Genomic DNA, 27,916 nt, shown 5'->3' on the forward strand with positions numbered 1-27,916 from the left:
GCCTGCCCCACCCTGGCTCAGGCATCTGTGGCTTGAGATCCCCCTTGGTGGTGTCTTGGGCAGGGTGCTGTGCTTGGGCTGGTTGGGGTCAGGGAGAGAAAGGGGCGGGCCTCGGCAGAGAGAGCTGTGCAGGAGGGGAGGTGCCAGGGTCCGCGGGTGTGTGCGCGTAGGCCCTTTGCCAGACTCGGAGTGTCTGAATCCTGCCCCCATTACCCCGGGGTCCATCAGTGAGTACCTACAATATCTACACCCACCTCGGAGGGCCTGGCCCACAGTGACATAGATGGAGTCCACCTGCATTGCTCACCAAGGATACCTGGGCTGGGGAGACGGGGCTTGTCGGAGAGGCGGAGGCAGAGGCACCACCTGTGCAAGGCCCTGGAGCGAGACTTCTGGCTCCGCTGGCTTCGCCCCCTTGGGGATTAGGGCTCAGGCGAGGCTGGCCCCGCCCCCAGGCTCACGGGGAGGGTGGTACTCTGGGGGGGGGGGGGCGTGCCCAGGATGCCCGCCCGGCCGGCAGCTGTCGGGGCAGTCCAGCCGACCGCCATGGAGCGTGCAGTGATGCATCGGACGGCCACGACCCGCCGCGGCAGGGCGAAGTCCGGGGGCCGCTCGGGGGACACCACACACGCCCCGGGGAACAGTACAGGTGAGAGCTGGGGCTGCGAGCGGGGCTCTGCCCTTTTACCAGACCGGGAAGCCTAGGGGCGGCGGGGGGGGGGGCGCACTGCCTGGGGGTGTACTGCCTGCCCGGGGGCAAGGGGGTGCACAACTAGGGAACTGGGAGGGGTGCGGGGGAGGGCGCACAGCAGGAGACCCACCCGAGGGCGAACCTCCCCGACCCTCTCCGTCCGACGGGCGCCCCTGGGAAGCCGAAGCCCGGCGGTGAGCGGCCTGAAACCCGGCGCCCGCCGGTCCAGGTGCGCGCCCTTCGCGATGGGGGCCGCTGGCTCCGCAGGCGCGCCTCGCCTCGGCCCTCGGGGAAGTCGGCGAACGTGGGGAAATCGGAACTGGCCTCGTCTTGCAGGGAGGTGCTCCGGTTGCTTGGCTAGCTCCCCAGCCCCTCTTCACTGGTGGGGAAACTGAACCTAGAGAGAGGAGCGACTGCCCAAGGTCCCGCGGCAGCCGGGCCTCGTGTTGAGGCACCGGAAATCTCCGGAAGGAGGGGAGGGCTAGCTATTTTACTTTTCGTTTGATTTCCATAGTGTTTTGAAGAGAGTTCATCTTAGTGTCTAGGCTCTGGTGTAGAAAACGCGTCTGAAGCCCCAGTTCCTACGTCGACTTTGTTTCACGAATGCACCTAAAATCTAATCCTTTTAAAAACAGAAGCAAACCCCGACCGGGTACTCTAGATGTCCTGCAGGCTCACTTGAGGGTCTCGGCACCTGTGCCCCAGGCCAGGCATAGGTGGAAGCTGGGCCTGGGGTAGGAGTGGGTGGACTGGTCCAGGTCCCCACGCCCGCGGGTGGGGGTGGTTTTAATCAGCCAGTCCTGATTAAAACAATGTTGCCTGCCATCTGGATGCACTTGGGGGCTGGCTTCTTCTCAAATGGGGAAACTGAGGCCCAGGGAGTTAAGTCACGCAGTGGGAGCTGAGACCTGCTCCACCTAGTAGGTGCGTTTATTTTGTTTGACACCTCAGGGCAGCCTGATGCACAGTCTTGAACTGGATGCTTTGCCCCACGCGTGTAAGAAGGACAGTGTGTGACTGCTGCAACTGCCTGTGCTTGCTGGGGAGGTGGGTGGAGGGACTTGCCCAAGGTCAGCCAAGGACGGGGGAGGAGCTCTGGCATATTTGCCTATAAAATAACTCTCCTGGATGAAAGAGGGGCTCGGAGTCCCATCCCTGCCCTCTGGCCTGCCCCACCTAGTCCCGGGTTCTGACCCCTGCAACTCAGCCTCCTTCCACTAGTGAACCCTGGGGTCCCAGCCAATGAGCCCTTCCCTGAAATTTGAGGTTGGAATCTCCCCTTTGACCTGGGGTGTGTCTTTGACTCTGTGCCTCAGTTTCCATGTGTGCTACGTGGTGGGCACTGTCTACCTGCCCCCAGGCTGTTGGACACGCCCAGTAGAGCCACCCTGCTGGCTATGGTTATTCTGCTCTGGGGTAACTGCTCCCCCAGACTCCACTATTTACTCTCTTGCCCTGTGCCCCCAGTTTCTTGGACTGTGAAACGGGCGCCCACCTCTCCTTGTGGAGCTGTGAATGTGATACTGTGCTAAGGTCCGCCTGCCTGCCTCTTGCAAAAGTTAAAAATCGAGAGACAAGATTGGTAGAAAGAAAAGCAGGTTTATTCAGAATGCCGGTATTCTGTGAGGATGGCAGGATGGTGGACTCCTGTCCAGAAGGTTTTATAGGCAGGTAAATGGGAAAGAACAAAGGAAAGCAGGTCTCAGGGCTAATAGTTGAGAAGTTGTCTGCTGGGGTCTTCTGAGGCCTCAGGTCTGTCTCAGTGTTGTCTTAAATCTCATTATCTGCAGCCATCTGCGAAAAACTGTTAGGGAGCTGTGATCTTAGGTCCAGAGCATTAAAGAAGCTGCCCTTTTCAAGTTAGGACGTTTATTAATTAACAAGGTATAGTAGCCTTGAAAAAGGGAACAGAGTTCTTCATTTAATCAGTGGGAGGAGACACAAAGAGGAAACAGCTAAATATCAGGATGGATCAAACGGCAAACTAGCTAAGTTTAATTACATTATTGATCTACCAAATTTCACCCTTACAAGGGATGGGTGTGGAGGTTTTTTGGAGACAGTTTGGCTCTGTCCAAAATGTAGCAACAGGGTGTGTGTTTTTCCTGCAGTCTGTAAAATGGGCACATTATTCTGCTCTTCCTGAAAGTCCAGCCAAATGGATCCAGCATCCTGTGAGGTCTGTGTCCTTCTCTCATCTCCCATGCGTGGCTGGTGACGAGCAGGTCAGGGGAGGCTGACTCAGAGCAAGATTTTAAGTGGTGAATGGCTGACTGGGAGAGGCTAGGTGCCCAGCCCACCGTGGAGGCTCCCTTCTACTGCCTACAGTCCCCTGGTCCTGTTCCCACGGTAGCTCCCTGATTGCAGACATTGTCCTGGAATGTTGCTGTTGGGAGGAGGAATTGGGGTTCCAGCGGCCAGGGGTGACCCCCACACACCGTGTACCCTGGAATGACTGCGGGGCAAGGGCCCAGAAAAGGGCAGCAGTAGGACCACCGGGTGGTGAGGGCATGCTTTGGGCATCCTCTCAGCTTCACTCCCGCAGCCCTGCCACACAGCCATCCTGGGCCCATTTCACAGAGGAGACACCAAGGCCCAGAGGGAGCAGTGGAAACCAATTGAAGCCTATGTGCCCCCCGAGGCTGGCTCTGGCCTCCTGCCAGGGTACAGGCAGACCTGCTGGCTGAAAGCAGCTGCTGGAGCCTCTGTTCTCCCCTGAGAGATTTGTGGGTACACGCTTCCTGGCTTGGAATTAGCCTCGTTCTGTTTTGGAGGAGAACGTTATCCATGGGTATGAGCTGACCTATCATTAGGGGAGTGTCTGGGAGACTTGGGTCTGAGCTATGGCCAAAGTCCAGGCCGGCAGTGGCTCTGAGCTCATGCCTGCCCTCCATGGGGGGAGGAGATGGGCTCAGCGAGGGCAAGTGTCTTGCCTGAGGACACACAACCAGAGCTGTAGGCTTTCTGCATGTGGCTGTCCCCACTGCAGGGGTCTTGGAGTTTCCACTCTATAGACCACTTGTGTGTGCACATGTCACCCTTTTGAGCTGTCTGAGAAATTCTTCCTGAGGCTTCTCCTTTCCATTTGGGAAAATGGACTCAGAAGGAGGAAGTAACTCTGGTCACACAGGGACCGGGCCGGGCCTTCCCTGGGTGGGCTGGCCAGTGGCCTGACTCTCCCTAACGATGGCCAGTGTAAAAGGTAACTTATTTTCTTGGCCCCCGGCTAATGATGTCAAGGTTTGGGAACTGTTTGGGCTCTGGGAAAGAGGACGGGAGGAACAGGCCCTGGTCCAGGTTTTCAGATAAAAGATTAACAAGCAAGACTTGTTCTCACTCCCGCTGGCCAGGCTGGCTGGGGGGGCTGGGGAGTGAAATGGGGTGTTGGGTATGCCAGGGTTGTCCCGGTAGGCAGGTCTGCCCTCTTCACTGTCCATAAGGGTTGTTTTTGTTTCGTCTCTTGTTTACATCAAAATCTATTCCCTTCGTTTTTTCTGTTTCCTCTCATTTGAGATTTATTTGCACATAGTGAAAAAGAGGGGTCATAAAGGGTGCTGAGGAAAAATATACCCAATGTTGAGGAGTGCATTGGTCCAGCCCAGGAATGGCTGGGGAAATGCAGCACCCAGTGTCCTGTTGTGCGGGCCTGCAGGTGGATGGGCCGGGCCATGCCCAGGCTGGAGGGGGAAAGGACGGGTTGGGGGGTGGGGCTGGGAAGATTGTCCTGGGGCAGCTGGGTATCTGTGAGGGTTTTAGAAAGAGAGGGAGAATCTGTGGTTTGCTTCCTAGGCACCAAGTGTGGGGAGGGGCTATTGGGAGCCAGCAAAGGGTGTCTAGGGGGCCAGGGGTCTCCAGGCTGGGGGGGCAGTGAGGGATCTCCAGGGAGCCGGGGTAGATGTGGCTGAAGCCCCCATAGGCCCCTGGCACTATACCACTGTGGGGACAGAGCCAGGAGTGCAGTTTCCAGGCTCTCGCCCTCACGTGGAAAGGTGCTGGCTCAGGTAGTAAATGGCCATCAACTGTGATTGCATGGCCATCAGCTGTGGCTAGTTGGCCGTCAGCTGTAACCAGTGAGCCATTGGCCACTAATATAACTGCCATGGCTACGCTAGCAGCAAATGGGGGCTAGCAAGAAGATGGTGGCTGAACTAGCAAGCGCGGATTGCAGTTAGGATGGCAGGTTGCGGACAGTGTGGCTCCTGCTTCCTGTGTCTCCAACCCGGCTGCCAGCGAGACTATAGTGGTATGACTCCCCTACCTATGGCTCCGTGGGTGCTCCTTTTTGGCCTCACCATGTCCTGCGTTCTTATGTGGGGAGCGGGACCAGAGACCCTGCATACCACCCTGCGTGACAGCCACCTCCTTACCCACCCTGACGTGGATCACCAGTCCTGTGGAAAGGTCTGATGGAGGCGCTGCCAGGGTGCACCTGAGGCCTTGAGCAGGTATGTGGGCCTGAGTTTCGTCATTTAGAAAATGGGCTCGGCCTTGGGGAGTTCTTGCTGGCCTTCCAGGCCCAGGGAGAGATGCAGGAGACCCCGTCAGGGCTTGGGGGGGCAGGTGGAGGTCTCCCAGATACTGTGGACTGGGAGGTTGGGACATGTCCTTAAGCCCCTCCTGGGGAGCGTTCCTGAGCTCTAAGGTCTCCGTGAGGTGGTCTCACTCCTCCCATGACCCTAGAGGGGGCAGGTCACCCATTTTGCAGGTGGAGAAATTGAGTCTGAGCAAATGTAAGGGCCAGGGCCAGGACCTCAGGCCAGAAAGTGGTGGAGCAGGGTCAGATGGGCACAGAAGGGGCGGGAGCGTCCTGAGCAGGGGTTGACTTCTGGTCTTCTAGGTGGGAGAAGATTCCAGGAGGTCACAGTCACTAGAGTGGCCCTAAGCAAGCGTTCCTCTCTCCCCCCACCCTTCCTTACAAAGCTCATTTCATTAGACCTTCCATTTTCTTTGTGAGGGAAGACCTGTTCAAACAGCACACCTCTGCTAGGAGCAGGAGGGTCTCCTTGGCTCTGGTAGAAGTGCAGAGGAGGAGGAATGGGACCACCCTGGAAACCCCCTGCACTTCTGGGTCTCTGGGAGGGACTGTGCCCCAGCCCCACAGTGGCATAGTCAGGGAGCTGCCTTTCACTGGGCTTGTGGTCCAGTGAAATTCTTTGTGCCTTTTCCACATCACCCCTCACCCTCCCACCTTTATGAGGCTCCAGGACATCTTGGGAAGGTGTTAGTTCTGTCCTTGCAGATGTATGACCCCGTGGGTGGTGAAACCCCCTGTAGTGCCATCTGGACCACAGCAGTCCCCACTGCCTTGGATACTCCAGGCACTCTTTCAGTGGTGGTTTTCTGGCTGGGGCTGCGTGTCATCTTGGTCAGTCCCTGTCCCACCTTGCCCACTGCAGCATTTCCAGGTGGGTCACAGGTCCATAGCGGCACAGTGACAGGGTCACCAGCAGACATGTGTGGCTGCAGAGCTGGGGTGCTTCCTGGAGCCTCTGCTCCTGTCTGACTTGGGTAGAAGGGACTATAAGTGTGGGTGGCACAAGCTCAGCAGAGGTAGGCGGGGTCTGGGCCGGGCCCTGGCGGGAGTGGGCTTACTGGTGGTTAGTGGCATACAGCAGGGATGCTCAGGGTTTTGTCCCCACATTTTTGTAACCATGCCCCCCAACTCGATCCTACCCTTAACATGTCACTAGACCTGCCTCTCCACATCTCTTGCACATCTCTTTGTGCATCCCTCCCCTCACGGCTTCTTACTTTGTTGTTGAAGTGCTAGTTCTATCTTTGAAGGATGGACATGAATTTGTCCCTTCCTCCTGTCATTCATTAGGTGCTGGTGTGTGTCCTGGGCAGACAGCTGCAAGCGCCCCCAGAGCTCTCACTCTTGCTCATCCTCTCCTCCACGGGGTCTCCCTTCCCTGAGGGCCACATGGGACTGAGGAGAAAAGAAAGAAGGTGCTTAGCTCCAGAAAAATGGGGAAGTCACAGCTCTAAATTGAGGATTAGGAAGTACTGGCTGCCTGGCGATCCTGGGGAAGGGCCGTGTGGCCAGCCTGTGGCTGCCCTGCTGTGTCTACCCAGTTTCAAAACCCCATGTCCACCTCCCAGCACATGTCCGGGTCCACAGATCCTGGAGAAGAAAGGAGGTTCTTCCTGGGGTGGTGCAGATTAGCTCTCGTCTGTTAGGACATCCATCCATCCACCCACCCACCCATCCACATATCGATCCATTCCTGTTCTGGTGCCTCTGGAGACAGAGCGTGCTGCTTACTTAGTTAAGAATGCAGACTCTGTACTCAGAGTTGGCATCTACTGTACCACTGAGCTCTGGGTGACCCAAGGCCTGCAAGGGTAACTGTGGGGTTCTGGGAAATGTCTATATGGGGGCACGCAATCTCCTCAGCCTCCCTCCCTGGGGCTCCCAGCTCAGCCCCCTGCTATAGGGCCAGACAGCCTCTCAGGCCTGCCCTGCCCCACACCCCAGGGGTGTGTGCTCCTCCCCGCAACCCTCACCAACCTGGTGAGCTGTTTGTCTTTTTTATCTTGACCAAGCTAAGAGGCCCAAAACAGTATTTTAGGTTTCAAATTTGCATTTCTTTGACAAATATTTCCCCTGAATTTTTCTGATTGCTTTATGGAGGTATAATTCATGTACTGTATGATTCACCCATTTAAATTGTACATTTAACTCAACGTATATTTAACTCAATTGTACAACTCAATGGCTTTTAGTACATTCATGGATATTTGCAACCATGACCACCATCAATTTTAGGGCATTTTCATCACCCCAGAAAGAAGCCCTGCACCCCTTAGCAACTACCATTCCCCCTCCTCCCAGCTACTACTAATCCACTTTCTGTCTCTATGGATTTGCCTGTTCTGGACGTTTCATATGAATGGGATCATACAGTACAGGGTCTTTTGTGACTGGCTTCATGCGCTGAGCATAATGTTTTGAAGGTTTATCCATGTAGTGTGTGTCAGTGCTTCATTTTTGTGTCCAAATAACATTCCATTGCTTGGACGGACCACATCTTATCTATCCATTCATCAATTGATGGACATTTGGGTTGTTTCTGCTTCTTGGCTATTATGAATCATGCTGCTGTGAGCATTTGTGTACAAATTTTTGTGTGGATGTGTGTTTTCATTTCCCTTGGTTATTAGCTAGGAGGGGCATTGCTACGTCCTGTGGGAATGCTCCGTGTAACTGTCCGGGAGATAATCAAAGCAGCTGCCAGGGTACTGTTCCCACCACCTGCAGGTGTGAGGCCTCTGGCCTCTGCACGTCCTGAGTGCACCTGTCTTTTCCGAGTATAGCCCGCTGGATGGGGGTGAAGAAGGCCTCCCTGTGGGTTTGATTTGCACTTATTTCCCTGCAGCTGATGATGCTGAGCTTCTCTTCATATGTGGGTTGGTGGCCATCAGTAAATCTTTAGAGAAATGTCTATTCATTCAGCTCCATTGCCTATTTTTAAGTTGGGTTATTTGTGTTTTTATAATTCAGTTGTAATAATTTATATATTCTAGATACAAGTCCCTTATAAGATACATGATTTGCAAATATTTTCTCTCATTCTGTAAACCTTTTTACTTTCTTGATTGTGTTCTTTGAAGTACCAATGTTTTTATCTTTGATGAAATTCAGTGTTTTTTTTTCTTTTGTTTTTTGGCTGTTTGTATCATGTCTAAGAAACCATTGCCTAATCCAAGGTCAGAAAGATTTATCCCTAAGCTTTCTTCTAAGAGTTTAAATAATTTTAGCTTTTATATTTATATCTTTGAGTCATTTTCAGTTAATTTTTGTATCTGTAAAGAGAGGTCCAACTTTACTCTTTTGCATGTAAATATTGTTGTCCTACCACCAATTGTTGAAAATTGATTCCCTTCCCATTGAATTGTCTTGGCACCCTTGTCAAAGATCAAGTAACTGTAAATAAAGTTAATTTCTGACTGTCAACGCTGTTCCATTGGCCCTATGTGTGTCTCTATGTCAGGACCAACCTGTTTTGATCCCCGTAGCTTTGTGGTAAGTTTTGAAAAAGGGAAGTGTGAGTCTTCCAACTTTGTTCTTCTTTTTCAAGATTGTTTTTGTTTTGACTATTCTAGGTCTTTTGCATTTCCTTATAAAATTTTTGGGTGGGAAAGGAAATGTTTATTTTTCATTAATCTTTTGGATGCAACCACCATAGTTTTTCTGGTTAAATTTAGTGGCAAACTTAATTAATAACACTTCCAGGAGTTCATAATTTCAAGGCTAAGGTTCCAATTAAGATAATATGGTTATCACTTTAAAAAGGCTAAAAATGGTCTGACCTCTTAAAGGAAAATATAAATGACCCAGACTTTAGTCTTAGTGGCATAAGGACACTCCAGGACTGCAAAGGTGGAGAGAAAGATCTTCATTGAAGCCCTGAAAGAAGCACTGCTGTTTTCTTCCGCTACACACGTGTTTTGGTGGCTACACGCTGGTATGAATGGGGTAGTGTAACAGCACTGACATACGCGGTGTGTGCCAGCTGTGCTGAAGGAGGTGGTGGTGGCTGTGGCAGGCATGGGCAGGGGTGGCTGCCAGGTGGCACCTCGGTCTTCTCCACAGAGCAGCAGTAGGGCTTGCTTAGAGTTCCCAGATGTCCCCCCTTAATCATGGAATAAAGAGGGGTGGCAAATTCTTCCTGAACTCCCTCCTAATATTAAACAGGTCAGTCTCACTCCTGGAAACCGTCTGTCCAGCTCCCTTTATAGCATTGTAGACTGTTCCTGCAAGGTAAGCAGACATACCTCAAGTAGATTTCACAACAGCAAGGAGTAGTTGCTCCAAATTACCAGAAGTCTCTTGGTCACTGGTTTCCTCAATTTGAAATCCCGGTATAGTCATGTATTTGTCAAACACCTTCTTCGCACGAGACACACACTTCGTGTTGCAGAGATGGGGATAAACTTTTCTTCATCATCCCCATTCAGTTCTCCAGCCGGAAAGAAAGCCTCCGCATCTTGTTCTACCTGTGCCTCCTCAATGCCAGCGTCAGGGTCTCTGTTAGCCTAAGGAGACCACCAACATGCCCTGGTGACCCCCACCATGTCACCTCCCAGGCTTCAGCCGTATTCTACATAAACTACTTTTATGGCTGTCAGTTCTTCAGGGATCTGAGAAGCAATAGTTTCTGTCAGTACTTTTTCATTTATCCCTGCTCCCTTAAGAGCATGCTTCAGTTCACAGGCGTCACAAAGCCAAGAAGTTTTGATAGGGTAGGTAGGAAGGTAGAAATGAGCAGAGGAGGGAGCCAGCCAGGGTGGGGGGCCCCGGGCAGCTGCTCTCAGTTGGGACACAAACACCTGGCTTGCTCAACAGGATATAGAAGAAGGAAAAACGCCAAGAGGGAGAGAAACCATTCTGCTCATCAGAATATACACTCAGCTTCTCAGGACGATTTTAATGAGCTTCTCAAATAAATCATGGGACATTAACAGGTACACGCTTACACCCTGAGAAACAACCTTGGGAACAAGAAGGGAGGATGGGACACCTCAGCAGAGAGAGAGAGGAAGATAACAGAGGAAGAGGGGGAGACAGTTCTACCCACAGAGATCAAAATCCTCACAGATGTAAGGAGAGCCTGCGTCCCTCTCTTGGGTCAGCCCGCTCCATGTCTCAGAGTGTACTTGCTTTTACTAATAAACTTCTGGCTGTTCTGTGCTGCACAGACTGTCTCCTGACTGAATTCTTTCCTCCAAGAAGACAAGAATCGAGGTACAAATGTCATTCCTGGTAACGGTTTCATCAGAGCCACGGTCACTTTTTCAAATTCTCCAGTTAGTTCCGATTTGAGGTCACCCAGAAGGTCCCTGCCAAATGGCGTTGTAAAGCTGAGAAACAGAAACTCATGGACACAGACAATAGTTTGGTGGTTGCCAGAGGGTAAGGGGGGCGGGGGGTGGGGGGTGGGAGATGAAGGTAAGGGGGATCGAATATATGGTGATGGAAGGAGAACTGACTCTGGGTGATGAACACACAATGGGATTTATAGATGATATAATACAGAGTTGTACACCTGAAATCTATGTAATTTTACTAACAATTGTCACCCCAATAAATTTAATTAAAAAAAAAAAAAAAAAAAAAAAAAAGCTGCAGCAGTTTCCTGGAGCGTTACTTCAGGCTGTCAGCAGTCAGGAGGCTCTCTTCATGGGCGCCAAGGCCCTTGCACGGCCTCGCCAGGAGTTCTGTGTCAGCCCGCCCAGCACATCCCAGTAAGTCCATCACCGTGCCTGCCCTTGAGAACCTGTGCCAAGGTGACTGCTCCAGTCAGTAGGAGGGACGTGGGCCCGACGGAGGGACCAAGTGCTGAAACCTCGCTGAGAGCAGCCGCACAGGCAGCACCCTCTCCTGGGGCTGGGTGGGACGTGGGCACACAGGGCCTCCTCGTGGATCTTGAGGAGCAGTTTGTCCGTTTCTGCAGAGGCAGCAGCTGGGACTGTGCGGGGGCCGTGCTGCATCTGGACAGCAGACCAGCAGAGCACTGTCCACTGACTCCTGGCCACGGGCCGTTTCCATTTAGTAGGTCTTTAACATCTCTCTACATTGCTTTGTCGTTTTCAGAGTTTGTTTCATACTTCCTTTTTAAATCTATTCCTAAGTAATGTATTTTCTTGATGTCCTTGTCAACTGAATTGTTTTCTTAGTTTCCTTTTCAGTTTGTTCCCACCACTGTTCTGAAGTAGCGTGGGTTTGCAGGTGTTGACCTTGTTACCTGCAACCTTGCTGGACTGGTTTACTAATTCCCATAGATTTTTAGGAGGTTCCTGGGGATTTTCGGTCGTCTGATAGAGAGGTTTTGCTTCTTCCTTTCTGATATGGATGCCCTTAATTTTCTTAACTAGTTGCCTTGCCCCCTGGTTTTTGGGCCATTTGTCTTTCCTAACTTAACCTTTTTTCTGTTGTCATGTCTTATTAATACGTGAGTGCTGTTTACACGTATGTTGCAAGTACCCACACACCTGTAGAGGGCTGCAGTGACCCCAAACCCATACCTTGTCCACTGTCATATTAGAAATCTTAAGTGCTGCATCCACTTGTGGCTGATACCCTCTGACTCGAGCACTAGGCATGTCAGCCGCCTCTCAGTGCTTGTTTCCTCACGTCGAAATGAGGCTAATAACGATTTCTTCCTGGACGCCCTCCACGATGGTTTTGAGTGCTGCACGAGGTCAGGAGTGTGAGTGCTTCTTGACCAGAACATTCTGTCAGATGTGCATTGCTGCTGTGAACAGTCATGCTGATGACGGGCAGACACCTGCAGAGGGAGGGCCAGACCCCCCGCCACAGGTGTGCTGGGACGTGCAGCTTCCACCTCACCACCTTCCTGCTGGTGACCCTCAGTGTATCATCCAGCCTTGCTGTACCTCAGTGTCTCCATCTGTAAGAAGGAGGTGGCCACCTTCCTCACAAGGCTATAACACAGCAAAGCACCCATGAGGTATCCAGTGTGGTTGTGCTGATCTAGAAGTCAGCCCCCCACAAGGGCCCCCCCAGGCTCGCACTCTGCCCCACATTGCAGCCTGGAGAGGGCCCCCCCACAGCTTCTTGGTGGGGCAGAGCTAGGGTGTGGACTAAATGCAGCTTGGAGGCTGGCCCTTCTTTACTACCCGCTGTGAGGGGCTTCAGCAGCCTGTGCCTCCCCGATGGCAGAATGCGTGGCCGAGGCTGAGCCTGGCTCTGCTGCTGCCCCGTTAACATGCTCACCCTGAGTGGGGCAGGGCCACGTGGCCAGGCCAGCGGTGGCTTAGCCTCCCTGAGCTGGGGGCTGGTGTCTGCCAGCCTGTGAAGCACTGACATGGGTATGTGAGTGCACATGTGCAGCCATCCAGAGTGACAGCCGCTGCTCTGGGCAGTTCTGGGTGCGCCCTGTCCCCACACCTGTGCGAAACGGGGTGCTGTGCATTCCACAATAGAGCCCTCCATGGCTGCTTCCAGGTGGACCTGGATTTTGGAGGCCACTCCAGCCCACTAAGATGTCCTGGGTATATATTTTGAAAGCAGGCTTGTTGGTTGTGGATTGATAAAGAGTCCAGGTAAGTTCTAAGATTTGGGACTGAAATAAAGGAGGAGACTAACATCAGAGTTAAAGTGGGGAAGGCCAAGGACCAGCAGGCTGGGGTCACAGGAGCTTGGCTGGGTTGTGGCGGGCCGGCCGAGTCGGCAGGAGGCCACCCGTGCCTGGCCTGCCATGCAGGGGTCCTGTCTGGAGGACAGGTACAGGGTCATCTCCTGTGGGTCTGCAGTATCGGGGTTCTCTGCTCCCCTCCTCCCGGTTGCTCCAGCCTTGGCCGCTGTCTGCTGAGGATGGTGGCTGCCAGGCCCCCACAGGGTGCCTCCCGCTGAGTGTGTCCACTAGCACAGGCCAGATAGTCCGCACACCCACTGTTCTCCGAGACTGAACGCTCTGTCTTCATGCACCAGTAGTACAGTCAGTGCTCAAATTCAGAACATTCCGGAAAAGCAGGAAGAAGGGCCTTTCCTACACTTGGGCTGGGGAGGCAGGCTGGGGACCATCCATAGCAGCTTCATTCCGAATTCTCCAACACGAGAAACAGTTCATTCGCATTAGCAGGGAAACAGAAGCAAATAGGGCACATATACGTAGCACAGTGCCTCCCACATTGTGCCACACGGGGGAAACCAAACAGACAGGGTACATGGCGTGTGTGCCCATGTGTCAGTGTGTGTTTGTACATGTGCACATGTCTGTGGGCATGTGTGTTGAGAAGGTAGGCTGTGGCTACCTTGCCTTGTTCTGAATTTCTACCCTACAGCATACAAGCTGTATGACCTCAGGAAGTGACCTAACTGTTCTGTGCCTCAGTTTGTTCACCTGTCAAGTGGGGAGGACGATGGTTCTCCCTCAGAAGGGGCTATGCAGATCCATGAGTTCATATGCATAGAGCATGTGGAACAGTGTCCAATGCACAGCAGGTTCTGCATAATGCCAGTTGTTGTCACTGCTATTATATTATAAAAATGCTTGCGATTGCCACTTCATCTGGATTGTCTCTCTTTGTCCTTATATCAGGACGTTGTAACATTTTAGGACGGCCTTGCTGACATTAGTTATCAGGATATACCTCGATTTACTGCACCCATCCCCACAGCTGGAGACATAGGTGGTTTCCACTTCTCACTTTTCTATGTGCTCTGAGGCAAACATCCTGGTGTAGAAATCCTGGCAGCAGATTAGTAATTATTTCCCTTGATTAAAACCTCAGATGCATGTACAAGGTCTGACAATTAAGTTTGCGAACTTGCCATCATGCACATACGTTGGCAGCAGTGTACAAACAGCTCAGTAAGGTTTCATAACCTCGATATATCAGTGTCTCAAAGCAGTGTTCGTGCAGATGTGTAGCAGTGTCTTGCTGAGTGGCATTCATTATTGTTGTTGCATGTTTTTGTGTGCTGTCGCGAGAATGTCTGAGCTTGAATTAGAACAACGAACAAACATTAAATTTCTTGTTAAATTTGGCAAGAATAGAAGTGAAATCAGGGACATGTTAGTCCAAGTTTATGGGGAGAATGCCATGAAGAAAACAGCAGTGTATAAATGAATTAAATGTTTTTCTGAGGGGAGAGAATGCATCACTGAGGAAGAGCGGTCAGGGCAGCCATTAACGAGCAGAACTGACGAAAACATTGCAAAAATTTGTCGAATTGTGCGTCAAAACTATCCACTGACTGAGAAGCATAGCAGACCAAGGAAACACTGATAGAGAAACAGTTAGGAAAATCTGAACTGAAAATCTTGGCAGGAGAAAGGTGTGTGCAAAAATGTTCCCTACAGAACTTACCATTGAACAAAAGCAAAGGAGAATTAAAGTTCGCCAAGACCTTTTGGAGAGGCAAGATGATGTTTTGGGCCGTGTTATCACTGGTGATGAAACATGTGTGTACCAATAGGACCCTGAAACAAAGCGTCAAAATGCACAATGGAAGTCAGCCAATTCTCCACGACCAAAAGCATTCCATCAGTCCAAATCAAGAGTCAAAACAATGTTGCCAACCTTTTTTGATATCAGAGGGATTATTCATTATGAATTTGTACCAACTGGACAAACAGTTAACCAAGTTGATTGTTTGCAAGTGCTGAAAAGGCTGCATGAAAAAGTTAGACCACCTGAATTTTCGCCAACACTTCATGACTCTTGCATCACGACAATGCACCAGCTCACATGGCACTGTCTGTGAGGGAGTTTTTAGCCAGTAAACAAATAACTGTATTGGAACACCCTCCCTACTCGCCTGATCTGGCCCCCAATGACTTCTTTCTTTACCCCAAAATAAAGAAAACATTGAAAGGAAGACATTTTGATGACATTCAGGACATCAAGGGTAATACGACGACAGCTCTGATGGCCATTCCAGAAAAAGAGTTCCAAAATTGCTTTGAAGGGTGGACTTGGCACTGGTGTCGGTGCATAACTTCCCAAGGGGAGTACTTCGAAGGTGACTATAGCGATATTCAGCAGCGAGGTCTGTAGCACTTTTTCTAAGATGAGTTTGCGAGCTTAATTTGTCAAACCTCCTATAACATAAGGCTCTTAATATGTTTTACCAAACTCCATCCAGAAGATTTGGGTCTGCACCTACCAGCGGTCCCAGAGTAGTTCCCAGGTCCTTGCTAACTTTGCACATGATCTTTTTTTCTCCACCGTTTGCCAATTTTAAGGAGTGAAAGATTAACATTCATTTGAATAAGCATTTCTTTAGTTACCATGAGGGCATGCTTTTTTCATGTGTGTTGGCTATTTGTATCTCATTTTTTCATCCAAGTTTGTTTGTTTTTCAACTATTAGAGAATAAAGTTTTTGCTTTTTATTTTTCATGTAATCACATCTGTTGATATGTCTCTCCTTTTTTCTTTCTTCATTCTGCCTTTGGAGCTGTGCTTGGATAATCACCATGTATTTGTTTTTCTTGTCTTCTGATATGTGTTTCTTTTTTCTTTTCTCTTCTGCGTGCCAAGCTTTGCACAGCATTTTCCCCCCATAACTATAAAATCTACCTTTTATTGATTCGTAGGTTTGAGTTACATTTATTTATTTATTCCTTTCTTTCAATTTTTCTTCTTTTAAGAAATATTCACCCATCCCCCATCCCCCTCTTTGGCCACCATCAGCTTGTTCTCTGTGTCTATGGGTCTGTTTCTCTTTTGTTTATTAATTTGTTGTGTTTTTTAACTTCCATATATAAGTGAGATCATATGGTATTTGTCTTTCTCTGTCTGACTTATTTCACTTAGCATAATACTCTCTGGGCCATCCGTATTGTCTCAAATGGCAAGATATAATTTTTTTAATTGCTGAGTAATATGCCAGCGTGTTTTTTTCCCAACACTGTGGTCTTTAGAACATTGAGAGTTCACTTAATGCAGGGATCAGCTCTGCATTTGTCCCCAGGCCACTGGCTCTGTGGCTGCCACTCCTGGTGGTTTGGGTGGCTGGGTGACCCAGACCATATGGCCGTTGGGGCAGCAGCTGCTGCCCAGACCCTGCCCTCCAAGGTAGGGTCCTCATGCTGTCCTCTTTCTCCCTAGGCAAGTGCACCCAAGTGCAGCCGCCTCCAAGAGGTACCCTCCAAGTCCTTCGTGGTGATGGCACTTCTCTGGGATCTGTCATCGTGTTCCACTGCCCCACAGGCCACCAGATGGTGGGATCCGGCCTCCTGACCTGTGCCTGGAAGGAGAGTTTCGCCGAGTGGTCTTCAGGGACCCCTGTGTGCAAGTGTGAGGCCTGCTTCCCCTGAACTGCCCTGGTGGGAGGGGCCTGATTCTGTCACATGAACAGCGTGGGTGTCCACGATGGCACAGTGGATGCCGAGTCACGGCTGGGCCTCTGTGTAGGGTCCTGCTCCCCGTGCTGGTGCTCCTAGAAGTTCCATGTCCACGAAGTGGACTCAAGTCCTAGCAGCTTCCCAAATCCTAGGTCTGCCATTGACTTGGCCCGTCATCTCCAAGGGGTTATTAGTGCTGTCTGAGCTGGCACTTGCCTATTCTACAGTCATTCATTCTTTCATGCATGCACGTGGCAAACCTTAATAGGATACTCACTCCATATGCCAAGAATTCTAGAGCTGGGGACACTGAGGGCTAGGAGGCACCTAGGTTTGGGGCCCCAGTCTGGGGGAGGAAATGGTTTTGTACTGTGTTTTCCCAAAAATAAGACCTAGCTGGACAATCAGCTCTGTTGCGTCTTTTGGAGCAAAATTAATATAAGACCTGGTCTTATTTTACTATAAGACCCGGTCAATATAATATAATAATATAATATAATATAATACCGGGTCTTATGTTAATTTTTGCTCCAAAAGATGCATTAGAGCTGATTGTCCAGCTAGGTCTTATTTTCGGAGAAACACAGTAGTTGTATTTGTTTTACAAGGTGTTAAAGGATAATACCCAGAACAGCATTTTTCAAAGTGATGTCACGTGCAGTATGTTAATGTGTATTGTGCAATAAAAAAAGCACTCAGTGGTCAAAACAGGTTGGAAAAGCACAGGCTAATTGGCTGCAGGACTTCTTAGAGCCTTTAAAATGCTCACGTGCTAGGTAAATCTCTGAGAAGTAGGGTATCTACTAGGATTTGATCCCAAAAGACACAAAACTCAAGATAACAGAAGTTAAACAAAATAACAGGAGCTGTGGAGCTTTGTCGTGCCCAAAGCCCTCAGATTGGGCAGTCCTAGGCTCATTTGGCGCCCAACAGTGGTGACCCAGGCCCTTCCATGTTGTGGTCCTGTTGGACATGACCTCAACTGTGTGATCCAGGATGGTGGCAACTGTGTTTCAGGTAGTTGTGACAGGAGTAGGGGCAGGACCTCTTAGAAGTTGTCCCAAATCCCTTCCTCTTGTCCACCACTGGCTTAGAACTTGATCATGTGACCACACACAGCTGCAAAAGGAAGCTGGGAGATGTAGTCTTCAGTCTGGATGGCCAGTATCCAGCTTGGGCATGGGACTGGGGAATGTGAGCAGTGTCCACTACAGGGGAGAGTATGCGACATTGCTCGAATTAGGACACTGCTCACATGTGGCCTCATTTTCCCAGGATATCTTTTAGAACCTGATAGAACTAGTTCTTGGCACATAGCTGAGGTCACATAGCTGTTATGTGGCAAAAGCCTTTTGACCCCAAATTTGGGCATTTTCCTTGACTTTTGCCTTTGTGGAAAGTGACATAGGCCCCTGAAGAGTTTTGCCAACTCGGGGCATTGCAGAAACTGACCAAGGGCTCTCTGCTGTCATCTGGCCTTGGGGGCCCAGGCAGCAATGGGTGAGAGCCAGAGGGGCTCACTGAACTCCCTGTCAGAGCTTCTCCCAGTGTGCCACTGTGAACTCCTACACACCCTCCAAAACCCTGCCCGAACACTCCCTTGGGTGGCAGTCTTCTGTGATAGCCACACCCCTACAGCAGTTTGCACAAACCTTCCCCTTAGCCACCAGCACCTCCCTGCCTCCCGTGGGGAACGGGGCTCCCTGAGGGCAGGCTGGGTGACTGCTGCTAGGCCTGGGTAAGCCACGTCCACAAGCTGGTCTTGTCCCTTGCAGCTGTGATAGCCCGCGAGACCTTCGGCTTCAAGGTGGCCGTCATTGCCTCCATTGTCAGCTGCGCCATCATCCTGCTCATGTCCATGGCCTTCCTCACCTGCTGCCTCTTGAAGTGCGTGAAGAGAAGAGAGCAGCGGCGCCTGGACAGGTGTGGTGGCCCCGCACGTATCCTCCCAAGACACGGGCCTGCAGCCTTGAGCCCTGGCCTCCCAGCAGCCAGCAGCACTACTGACACTGCCCACAGGGTGCCAGCAACCGCAGCCACTTGGGGCCTCCTAAGTTTGTCCATGAGCATGAGAGCAGCGTCCCCCTACTGAGAGCTGCCCACAGCCCAGGCTGGCAGCAGAGGGGTCTGTCAGGGCTGTAGTCTGCCTGCTGGGTGTACACCCTGCTGTGTCGTACATGCGGGGCTGACCTGTGATGGTTAACTACAGCCTACAGGCCGTCTGGCCTAACCACTGGCTGCCTTTTCACTGCAATTTGTCCTTTGGGGGATAGTTTTTTTTAATTGCGGTAAAATATTTACAACATAAAAGTTACCATTTTAACCATCGGTAAGAGTACAATTCAGGAGCATTAGTTCCATTCACAGTGCTGTGCCTCCATCAGTATGGTCCGTCTGTAGAGCTTTCCACCACCTGCTTTGTAGAGTGTTCTGGCGTTTCCCTATCATCCCAGATCACTTCTGCCTCCAGCGGCAGAGCCGAGGAGCGGCTGTGTGGCTCTAAAACCCTTGCAGGTGGCGGGCGGCCTGGATGCCCACGTACTCAGCAGCCTCACATCTCTCCCCAGGAATGCCCAGCTGTGGCTCCAGCTCAGAGGTGAAGACTTGGAGACGGTGCAGGCCGCCTACCTGGGCCTCAAGGGCCTGAGTAACAACAGCGGCGACCCCAGGAGCCAGCCCAGCCAGGCGCACGACAACCACAGCTTCACCACGTGGGCACGGGCCTGGGGTGGTGGGGCAGCGGGTGAGGGTGGGGCCCCCGACGGTCAGGACTAGGCCAGAGAACCAGGCCCCGGGGTGCTGGTGCCCTGCGCTGCTCAGGCTCACCTGGGCCTCAGATACACCCTGGCGCCCGGAGCCTCCACCCCACCCACAGCTTTATTCCAACCTGTGGAGAAGGTGAAGCTTCTGGACACGAGTGTTGCCTTCACCAGCACCCAGCTGGGCTCTGGGGGGGGAGGGGCACACGGACTTGTTCTGTCCTCCCGTCTCCCTCTCCCTGTTTCTCAGCGCATGTGCGAATACACACAGACATTCTCTTACGCAACCTTTTCTGCTAATGAATCTAACCCTGGTTCAACATGGACTGCAGATACAATATCTCCTAGCATCCTCGCCAGCTTTGCGCTCACACCCTCTGACCCAAGGTCATGCATGGCATTAGCTGCCAGGTCTCTGGGCTCCTGGAATGGGGATAGACATTTTGTCTTTGGTGGCTGGTGGTCGCCTACAGAGACCTTGTTCTGGACTGTCTGGCATTGGTACTTGGGCTGCATTTCTGTTGCAGGTGCTGTGGTGGTGCTGGTGAGACACGGGTCAGGGGTCAGGGGTCAGGTTTGCCCCGCGAGCATGTGGACTGGGGTCTCTTGGCCGAGACACGTCCATGTTAGGTAATGAAGAAGGGACTCTGCCAGGGGACTCTGCTGCCCACGACCTCTGACCCAGACCTCAGCATCCATGGATGGTCCTGCTGGAATCAGGTTTTGCCCTTGGGGTTACACAATAGTGATTTTAATTCTGTTGTGATTCTGTCATTTTTTTCTATGAGGAGTGAGGATGAGTTCTGCTTTTTCTTTCCTTTCTTCGTATTTTGTTGTTTTCATATCACTGTGAACTCATCGGTATTCTTTTCTAAAGCTTTATTTGGGGGAAATTTCACAAATACACAGAAGCAGAGAGAATAATGTAATGGGTCTCTTGTCCCCATCGGCATCCGCCAGGGTCGTCGTTCTCCAGGTCCGCATGCAATTTCCTGTGGGCTCCAACCCTTCCCTGGTGGGAGCCCCGCCATGCTGGCTGTGCCCTGTTCTTGCCCTCACACTCTGAGCACCTCCTTTCTCCCACAAGATGTCCCGGCCCATCTACTGCTTTCTCTGCCTGAGCCCCAGGGTGGCTGCCCCTCCCACAGCAGGGTGGAGGGCCACGCTCAGAAACCGGGCCTGCAGTGCACAGGCAGACGGCCTGTCCCTGCAGGAGCCTTCCCAGGGTGCCACGTGTTTGCCTCAGCTGTGTGACAACTGCTGCTGCGTCGATTTCCTCACTTGCATAGTGAGGACTCTCCAGTGCCCCCCCCCAGCCCTGTTGAGGTGACTGGAGTGAGGTGAGGGTGCAATGACTGCTAGACGCAGTTGGTAGTTCTGCTCTTCTTCCTGCCGAGGCACAGGAGGTGGCCATCTGTTTGGGATTGCCACGACCTGTTTGGTCCTGTGTCTACATGTGACACGCTGGGCCTGGCCTGCAGGAGGAATTGATCCCCGTCTTCCGCCCTCAAGCTTCAGATGTTAGTCCTGCCTCGCGTGGCCATGGCAGAAATGCTGTCACACCCTTTCCACGTGACGTGATAGGTTTTTGAGCTGCGCTAGTGGTCCAGGGACCCCAGAGCTTTGCTCTAGATCAGGGGTGTCCAAACTGCGGCCCGCGGGCCAACTGCAGCCCACAATCCATTGTCAATTGGCCCACAGCAAATTCCAAAAATATATTTAGTTTACTTAAATAAACCAGGTGAGGCAATACGTACCTCACCTCGACAGAGTGGCCCTGCTGTTTGTGTATTTTACCGTATATGGCCCTTGGTAAAAAACGTTGAAAAAAGTTTGGACACCCCTGGTCTAGATGCTCCTGTGTCAGCAGACCCTCCCTGACTGGGCTCAGGTTAGGGCAAACATTGATGCTTAGAGCTGTTTTTCTTTTTGAGATGACATTTTGGAGTGGTCCTAGGAACAGACTGTTTAGGCCAAATAGTCTGAATATTTTTATTACCAAATTCTTTCTTTAGGGACCCACCACAAGTTAGTGGAGCCGTTCTTACATCTCTGAGTGGTAATGCCGTGTTTCTACTTGTTGGCTTAGCAGGTGTCACGCAGGTCGTTTTCATCGTGTTCTGTGACTAATGGTGTGGAAGGGTGTTCTGCATCCCTTTGCTTACCAGTCAGTTGCATTGCTGCTTTTATTCGCTTTCTGTTGGCTTTGCTGAATCACCTGCCGATGTTTCTCTCATAAACAATGGGATCTCTGTGTACTGTGTGGAAGGGAGCCTTATTCCTCATTTGGCTGCAAGTACTTTCCTTTTCATTTTAGTTATTATGTTGGGGTGGTCCCGCTCATGCCTTTTCTTGTCATACAGATTTGCTTGGCAGGTTTCCCCACCCTGCCACAGCCCCCTCCCCATTACAGATCTGTGACAGATTGCCCCGTGTCTCAGTCGGGAAGAGCACCAATGGAATGGGCGGGGGAAGAGTTGTTGCCTCTCTAGGCAGCACGGTGTCCTGGACCAGGCCCCAGGCCACGGTGGCTGAGATGGGCTGCAGCTCTCTCGGGGGACTGCAGGCGTCCTGTGCCGCTCCACAGACGCCTGTTGTTAGACCTAGAGATTTGTTCTCTCCCACTGGTGGCTGGCACAGTTATGTAGGGAACTGTGTGGCCACCTCCCCTAAGGAGTGAGGGGCTGCCATGAGAGGCCCCTGACAGGAGGCCAGCTTGGGGGCCACTCTGAGAGTCAGCTCTAGTCAGTACAGCTCAAGGTAGGAAGTAGGAGGTGAGGCTAGGGGAACCTTGGGGTCAGAACCCCTCCCCACCAAGGACTGCACAGCTTCATGTGGGCTGGGTCCCCCAAGGCCCCAGGACCTCTGGCTCTCAGGCAGGGACACTCTGACTACAGCCCAGGGGCGTCTGGACATGCCGTCCTAGGCAAGGCCCAGGTGCCTCCGTTCTACCACTAACTATTGGTAAAATTGTTATCAGTAAGACCAGGTTTGCCCCTTGACCTTGCTTTTATTTCATAAATGTTTCCCAGGACTCAAAAGAGCTGTTCTAAGCTCTTCCAGATATTCCCTGTTCTATCCTTAGGGGTGGGCACTGTTCTTATCCCATCTAAGAAACTTGTCCAGAATCACACACAACCGCTAAGCATGAAGCTGGTTTTAAACTCAGGCTATCTGGCTCCAAAGTCCACAGATTTGCCCACTAAATTGTCTTTCCTCTTCACCAATTTATTAATTGTTCCATTCACTTATTCATCAAACCAACACATAACTTCTTAATTCCTAAAGCTCTTCTGAGAATTAGGTGTGGGTGGGAACAGATCCAGGAAGGCTTCCTGGAAGAGGTGATGCCTGAAGAGAACAAAATGAGAGAGCCTGAATTTGGGGGAAGGAGAGAGACAGTGAAGCGACAGCATCTTAAGGGGAGGGAGCAGCCTGCAGAGGGCTAGAGGTGGAGCAGCAAGGCAGCCTTCAGGGAGCAGAGGTCACTAAGGGGGAGCAGGGTGGGCCAGGTGAGGGGTCAGGCAAAGGTCTGATCAACGGGGAGAATGTGTCGGTTTGTGGTTTGGAGGGTAGAGAGGGTGGGGCACAAAGGAACTGGAGATGTGGTAGGTAGGTAGGTGATCTGCCCCAGACCACCAGAGGACAGGTGTCCCCTGGATATTCTTAGGGTGTCATGGCCTAGGGAGGCAGCCTGACCTCCATGGTTTGTGCACACTCTGAATAAGCCCCCTTCTTGAACACAGGCCAGGAAAGCCCCTTCCCCACCTCCACCTGGAAGGCAGCTCGATAGTGTCAGGGCCCCCCAAACCCTGGGGCTCTCCTTGGATCACCCCCTCATACAGGTGAGGAGCCTCCTCAGGCTCAGGACAGCTCCAGCAGGAGAGATGGTTGGGGATTCGCCGACCTTGGGGCAGCTGTCTGCCCCAGGCCCACTGATGGCTGGGGTTTGGGGTGCTGGGTGTCAAGCATGGGGGCAGGGCCAGGGTTAAATGTGTCCTCTCTCTTCCCCCACCTCACACCTTCTCTCCCTGCAGAGACCTTGGCGGGGGCACCAGAGAGCTGGCTGGCGTGGCCTGCAGTGTGGACAAGGACCTCTGGACCTCCAGCACCCCTTCCTGCTCACCTTGGGCCCAGGTGATGGTACACACAGTGAGCCCAGGGCACACCCCGCCTGCCCCCAGGCCCACTGTGAGAATGCCCACACAGCCCATGCCCCATGTCCGAAGGTGACCGAGGCCCAGGCCAGAGCCACTTTCCACACTGGGAGGACCCGGCCGACCACACCAGCCAGCCACCTACATTTCGACATGTGTCCAGATGGCTCAAAATTGGTCAATGAAGTCAGCACCCAGGTTTAGGGATCCCTCAGGGCACCCACTGACTCCGGAGTCTGGGGACCCCAATGAAGAGTATCCGGTCCCTGGGGAGCCCAGCTGTAGCAGTTTTTATAGACTGGCTTCCTTGAAACCACCCTGAGGTTCACAGACACAGCTGCCGCCCCCTCCAGTCAGCCATTTTTAAAGAGATGGGACATTTTAAGGACATCTAGTTTTGCATAGCAGAGGGCAGCTGACCTTAGCAATCATGGGGATGCCACAGGGAGGGCTGCCTGTAAACAGGGACCCACGTGGGTACTGCATCCATTATCTGTAAAGTTGTGGTGAGGGGTGTGAAATAAACAATTCTAATCCTGAAAAATGCAAAGGTAAAAATCACTGGCTGGATTTTCAATCCCTGCATAACAAAATCTCAAGCTATGTGGCCTAAAACTACAGTCCCTTTTATTACCACTAGGGCGTCTGGGCAGCCAGAGCTCAGTGAGGCAGGGGTCCCTCCTGTGGTGGCTGCAGGTCTGGTGGGGCCCCTCCGATGGTGGCTAGCTCTGGGTCGTATGGAAGGCTGGCTGGCTGGCTGTCACATAGTCTCACACCTTGGAGTTGCTGCTGCTATCGGCAAAGACCTCATGGGGTGGTGGCATCTTGAGTGGCCTAGGCCTCCTTGCACCACAGTGGCTGGTTTCCGTGGTGAGAGTCTCGAGTGTGAGCCTTGCCTTCCAGGGCCTGGGAATCATGCCGGGTCACTGCTGCTCAACATGGGAGGCAGCTGGACTCCACTTTTGGTTGGAGGGAGTACCAGGCATGGGCAGGCACCATTAAAGCCATCACAGTCCCCTAACCCATCACTTGTCAATGCAGTTAGATGAAAAAGTGCCACGTCTCTTGCCCCCTAACCCCACTGCCTGAGGGGAAAGTTGGTGAGAGCCCGTACAATGTACCTGTGTATACACACCCCTCAGGTGTGACTTTAGACATTTACTCCATCTAAGATCACCTCGGGCTCATTGCACAGCCCTGTCCTCTGAGTGGACCTACATTCCCTGTCACCAGCAGAGCCCACATCTGTCCTGGGCCAGTTAAAAGCTGACCTCCAGTCTCCTGCGATTTGGGGTATGACCTGTCTAGCCATTGAGGATACTCGATATGGTTTGTCCCCAGACCTTCCTAAAAGCTGCACTGACTAGAGCTGACTCTGGCCCCCAAGAAGTCACTGCCTGCGAGCCCTGCAGCCATATTGGGGCCCTGAGGAGGGCAGCCTGATGAAGAGCAGATGGTCCTGAAAGGGCCCACACTGGCCCCTGAAGCCATATCTGTTGTGTTGTCCGTCACTTACAAACATGTCCTGATACATACTGCACAGAGCAGTCTGTCTATCCTGTGATCCCTGGGAAGCCACCAGGGAGGTTTGCTGGGTGGTGCTGACGTCCTTTCTGTTCTGGGATGCTGTTCCGTCGATGGATTCCAGAGTCGGATCCTGAGGCCAGAGATCATGCCTGTGGTGCTCACTTAGGCTTGCTGGTTTTCATTCATGCTCCTGGGGAGACACAGCAGGGACTCCAGGTAGGCAAGCTCAGACCCCGCCCTGAACCAGAGCAGTGGGGTGTTCACATGGTGGGGTACCCCACAGACTGCTCCTCTGGCTTTTCCGGGAGTGGCAAGGGAGGCCCTTCAGCCACCCACCTGAAGGCTCAGCTGCGGGGGCCAGCAGGAGTGGACGGCCACCCTGCTGCCTTGATCCTGTAGAGGGTGACGGGGGATGTCACCCTGTAGCTCTCGGAAACCACTTGGCTCCTTACAGGGCTCAGCAACTCCATCAAGGAGGAACACTGATGAGAAAAGGCTCTGGGTTCCCCTCATCCTCAGTGCAAGTGAGCCCCACCTGGGCCTCTCCATCCGCTAGCCCTCATTGGGAGGAGGTGGTGGGAGGCTGGGGGAGAAGAAGCCTGCCATGAGGGTTTGGCGTTGCCTGCGACGGGGAGGCAGGTGTTTTGTCCTCAGGTGCCTGACCCTGGGCTGCTGGACCAGAGCACAGGAGGATTGGAGTGGAGTGGCAAAAGAATGGTGGCCCCATTCTTCTGTAGCTACCAAGAGCTGAGAGTTGCAGAGATTGGTGTCCAGATGGCCACCAGGGAGCTGCAGGGGCAGGAGGACAGGAGGGAGAGAAAGGATGTGCCCAGCTGGAGAGGGTGCAGCCTGGACGGCAGAGCCATTGCCCTGGAGAGCTGGGGGGCAGGAGGCCTTCACAGTGCTGGACCTCTGTGCCACGGCCTCGGGGTCTCAGCTGGGTTGGGAGACAGCCCCACCAAGGAGTGGGGAGGGAGCTGTGTCCTCCCACAGGCATTTCAGAGCAGAGGGTCTTCACCCATCCACAGATGAGGAGGAGGAGGGGGAGCCGGCCCCAAATTCCCCCTAAAACCAATTCCAGCTTGTGCTGGGAAGACAGAAACACCTTTTCTTGTTTTTTGAAACCCAAACCTCACTCTCACCAAGGGGCCTTAGCACCTGCTGTTCCCCCTGCCTGCAGCACTGCTCTTGCAGGACACATGGCTCACTCAACACTTTCCTTGTCAGCTTGAGAAACATGAACTTCTGTTGCTGTTAATAGCATTCAGGATCAATGAGGTTATGCTGCTGAAACAAACAGCCCCTGTGTCAGTCAGCTGGGGCTGCCATAACAAATGCCACAGCCATTTCTGTCTCTCAGTTCTAGAGGCTGGAAGTCCAAGATCAAGGTGCTGGCCCATTCGGTTTCTGTGAAAGCCGTCCTACCGGCTTGCAGATAGCCTCCTTCTCCCTTTGTCCTCATGTGGCTTCGTTCTTGTGCATAGGGGGAGAGGACGAGACTAGAGAACTCTGGTGTGTCTTCTTATTAGAACCCTAATCCTATGGGATCAGGGCCCCGCCCTTACGACCTCATCCCCTAATCACTTCCTTACAGGCCCATCTCCAAACACAGCCACACAGGAGGTAAAGCTTCAATTATATGGATTTGGGGGGCGACGCAAACATTCAATCCATCAACCTCCCCAGCCTCAGAGGCTCAAACAACCTCACTATTCCTTGCTCACACTACATGCCCAGTGTTACAGGCAGGGGCTCTGCACAGTGGAAGCCGGTGGAGCAGCGTGTTCTGACACGTGCCTCCGAGATCTCTGGGAGGGAACGGATGCCCAGGGGCTAGCGCCAGCAACACCACAGTCTGGTCTCGGGACACACCCCACTCGTGTGTGGGGTGCATTGACCACACTGACTTAATGGGCCATGACCGTGACTCTCCCAGGTGTGGGGACAGGAGAGGGAACAGCTAGGCACAAGCGACCACTACAACCATGACATCCTCATTATCCCACGTCCTCTGAAGCCGGCATCAGCTCTGTCACGTGCTGGTGAGACCCACGGTTTTCAGTGGCTGTGACAACTACCGTGTTTCCCTGAAAATAACACCTAACCAGAAAATAAGCCCTAGCATAATTTTTCAGGATGACATCCCCTGAACATAAGCCCTAATGCGTCTTTTGGAGCAAACCTTAATACAAGACCCAGTCTTATTTTCGGGGAAACACCAGTCAGCCTTAAATACTGGAGTGGTGTCATTCTTGTCCCCAAAAGAGGCTGAGCCAAATCAGGCTAAGATGTCACAAAGGAAACCTCATTGCCAGGCAGAGCATCCCCCAGGTGGGGACAGTGGTTGGGAAAGATTGTGCCTCAGGAGTCAATTTGTCAGCAGTTGGTCACCTGAGTGTCCCATTTATCCACTGCCAGACAGTAAGTCACCTGACTCAGTAGCTGGAGTCATTCTCTCCTGGTTCTGCCAGTTCTTGCTGACATGTCTCCCCCATGAGTCCAGTCAGCAGAGACCAGGACTGGAATCTTCCAGAGGTATCTCTATTCACACATCTAGAAACACTGCATGTAGCTTGAGTATCCTTCCTGCATGGCGGCAGGGATTCCAGGGTAAGTGTGCCAAGAAACAGGAAGTGGGATTGTTGGCTTGGGCCTAGACCAGGGCCCTCTTGGCTGAGCAGTCAGACATGTGGATTCCTCAGACTTCTGAGCCCCACGTGCCATGAAGACCTCGGCATCCTAGCCCCCTCCCCCCAGCCAATTTCCCCACAACTATCAAAAGGTTGCTTTTTTATTGGATTTTTTGTGGTAGAATATAACATAAAATTTACCATCTTAACCGTTGTTGTTTTTTGTGTTTTTTTTTTAAGATTTTATTAGGGAAGTTCCCCTTTATTGGGGAACAGTGTACTTCCAGGATTTTTTCCAAGTCAAGTTGTTGTCCTTTCAGTCTTAGCTGTGG

The 27,916-nt window shown here is 52.1% G+C and overlaps 1 protein-coding gene and 1 pseudogene across 3 annotated transcripts; one reads left to right on the top strand and one right to left on the bottom strand.

Moving 5' to 3' along the window:
- Nucleotides 1-491: 491 nt before the first annotated feature.
- Nucleotides 492-27,793, top strand: SUSD3 (sushi domain containing 3). 3 transcript variants are annotated; one of them, XM_019713855.2, is made up of 7 exons: nucleotides 492-649; nucleotides 16,276-16,464; nucleotides 18,287-18,434; nucleotides 19,079-19,222; nucleotides 23,017-23,115; nucleotides 23,308-23,407; nucleotides 23,500-27,793. In XM_019713855.2, exons 1-7 carry the CDS (start codon nucleotides 502-504, stop codon nucleotides 23,629-23,631), a joined length of 960 nt encoding a protein of 319 aa, XP_019569414.2. In that variant the 5' UTR covers nucleotides 492-501; the 3' UTR covers nucleotides 23,632-27,793. The 3 variants fall into 3 exon arrangements, with proteins under 3 accessions (XP_019569414.2, XP_019569415.2, XP_019569416.2); XM_019713856.2 differs by lacking the exon at nucleotides 23,017-23,115; XM_019713857.2 differs by lacking the exon at nucleotides 23,017-23,115 and having other exon boundaries at nucleotides 19,079-19,254; nucleotides 23,500-23,636.
- LOC109435755 (annexin A5) lies at nucleotides 7,988-11,185 on the bottom strand (annotated as a pseudogene).
- Nucleotides 27,794-27,916: the final 123 nt, after the last annotated feature.

The sequence above is a fragment of the Rhinolophus sinicus genome, linkage group LG04 (genome assembly GCF_036562045.2).
Source record: "Rhinolophus sinicus isolate RSC01 linkage group LG04, ASM3656204v1, whole genome shotgun sequence".
Lineage (NCBI taxonomy): Eukaryota > Metazoa > Chordata > Mammalia > Chiroptera > Rhinolophidae > Rhinolophus > Rhinolophus sinicus.

Excerpts from the sequence above, each read along its gene's own strand:
- SUSD3 (XM_019713855.2), top strand. The coding sequence starts at position 502 with ATGCCCGCCCGGCCGGCAGCTGTCGGGGCAGTCCAGCCGACCGCCATG. Across the intron at positions 18,435-19,078 it reads GAGCAGCGGCGCCTGGACAG|GAATGCCCAGCTGTGGCTCC; the intron begins GTGTGGTGGCCC and ends ATCTCTCCCCAG. Across the intron at positions 23,116-23,307 it reads TGGATCACCCCCTCATACAG|AGACCTTGGCGGGGGCACCA; the intron begins GTGAGGAGCCTC and ends CTCTCCCTGCAG.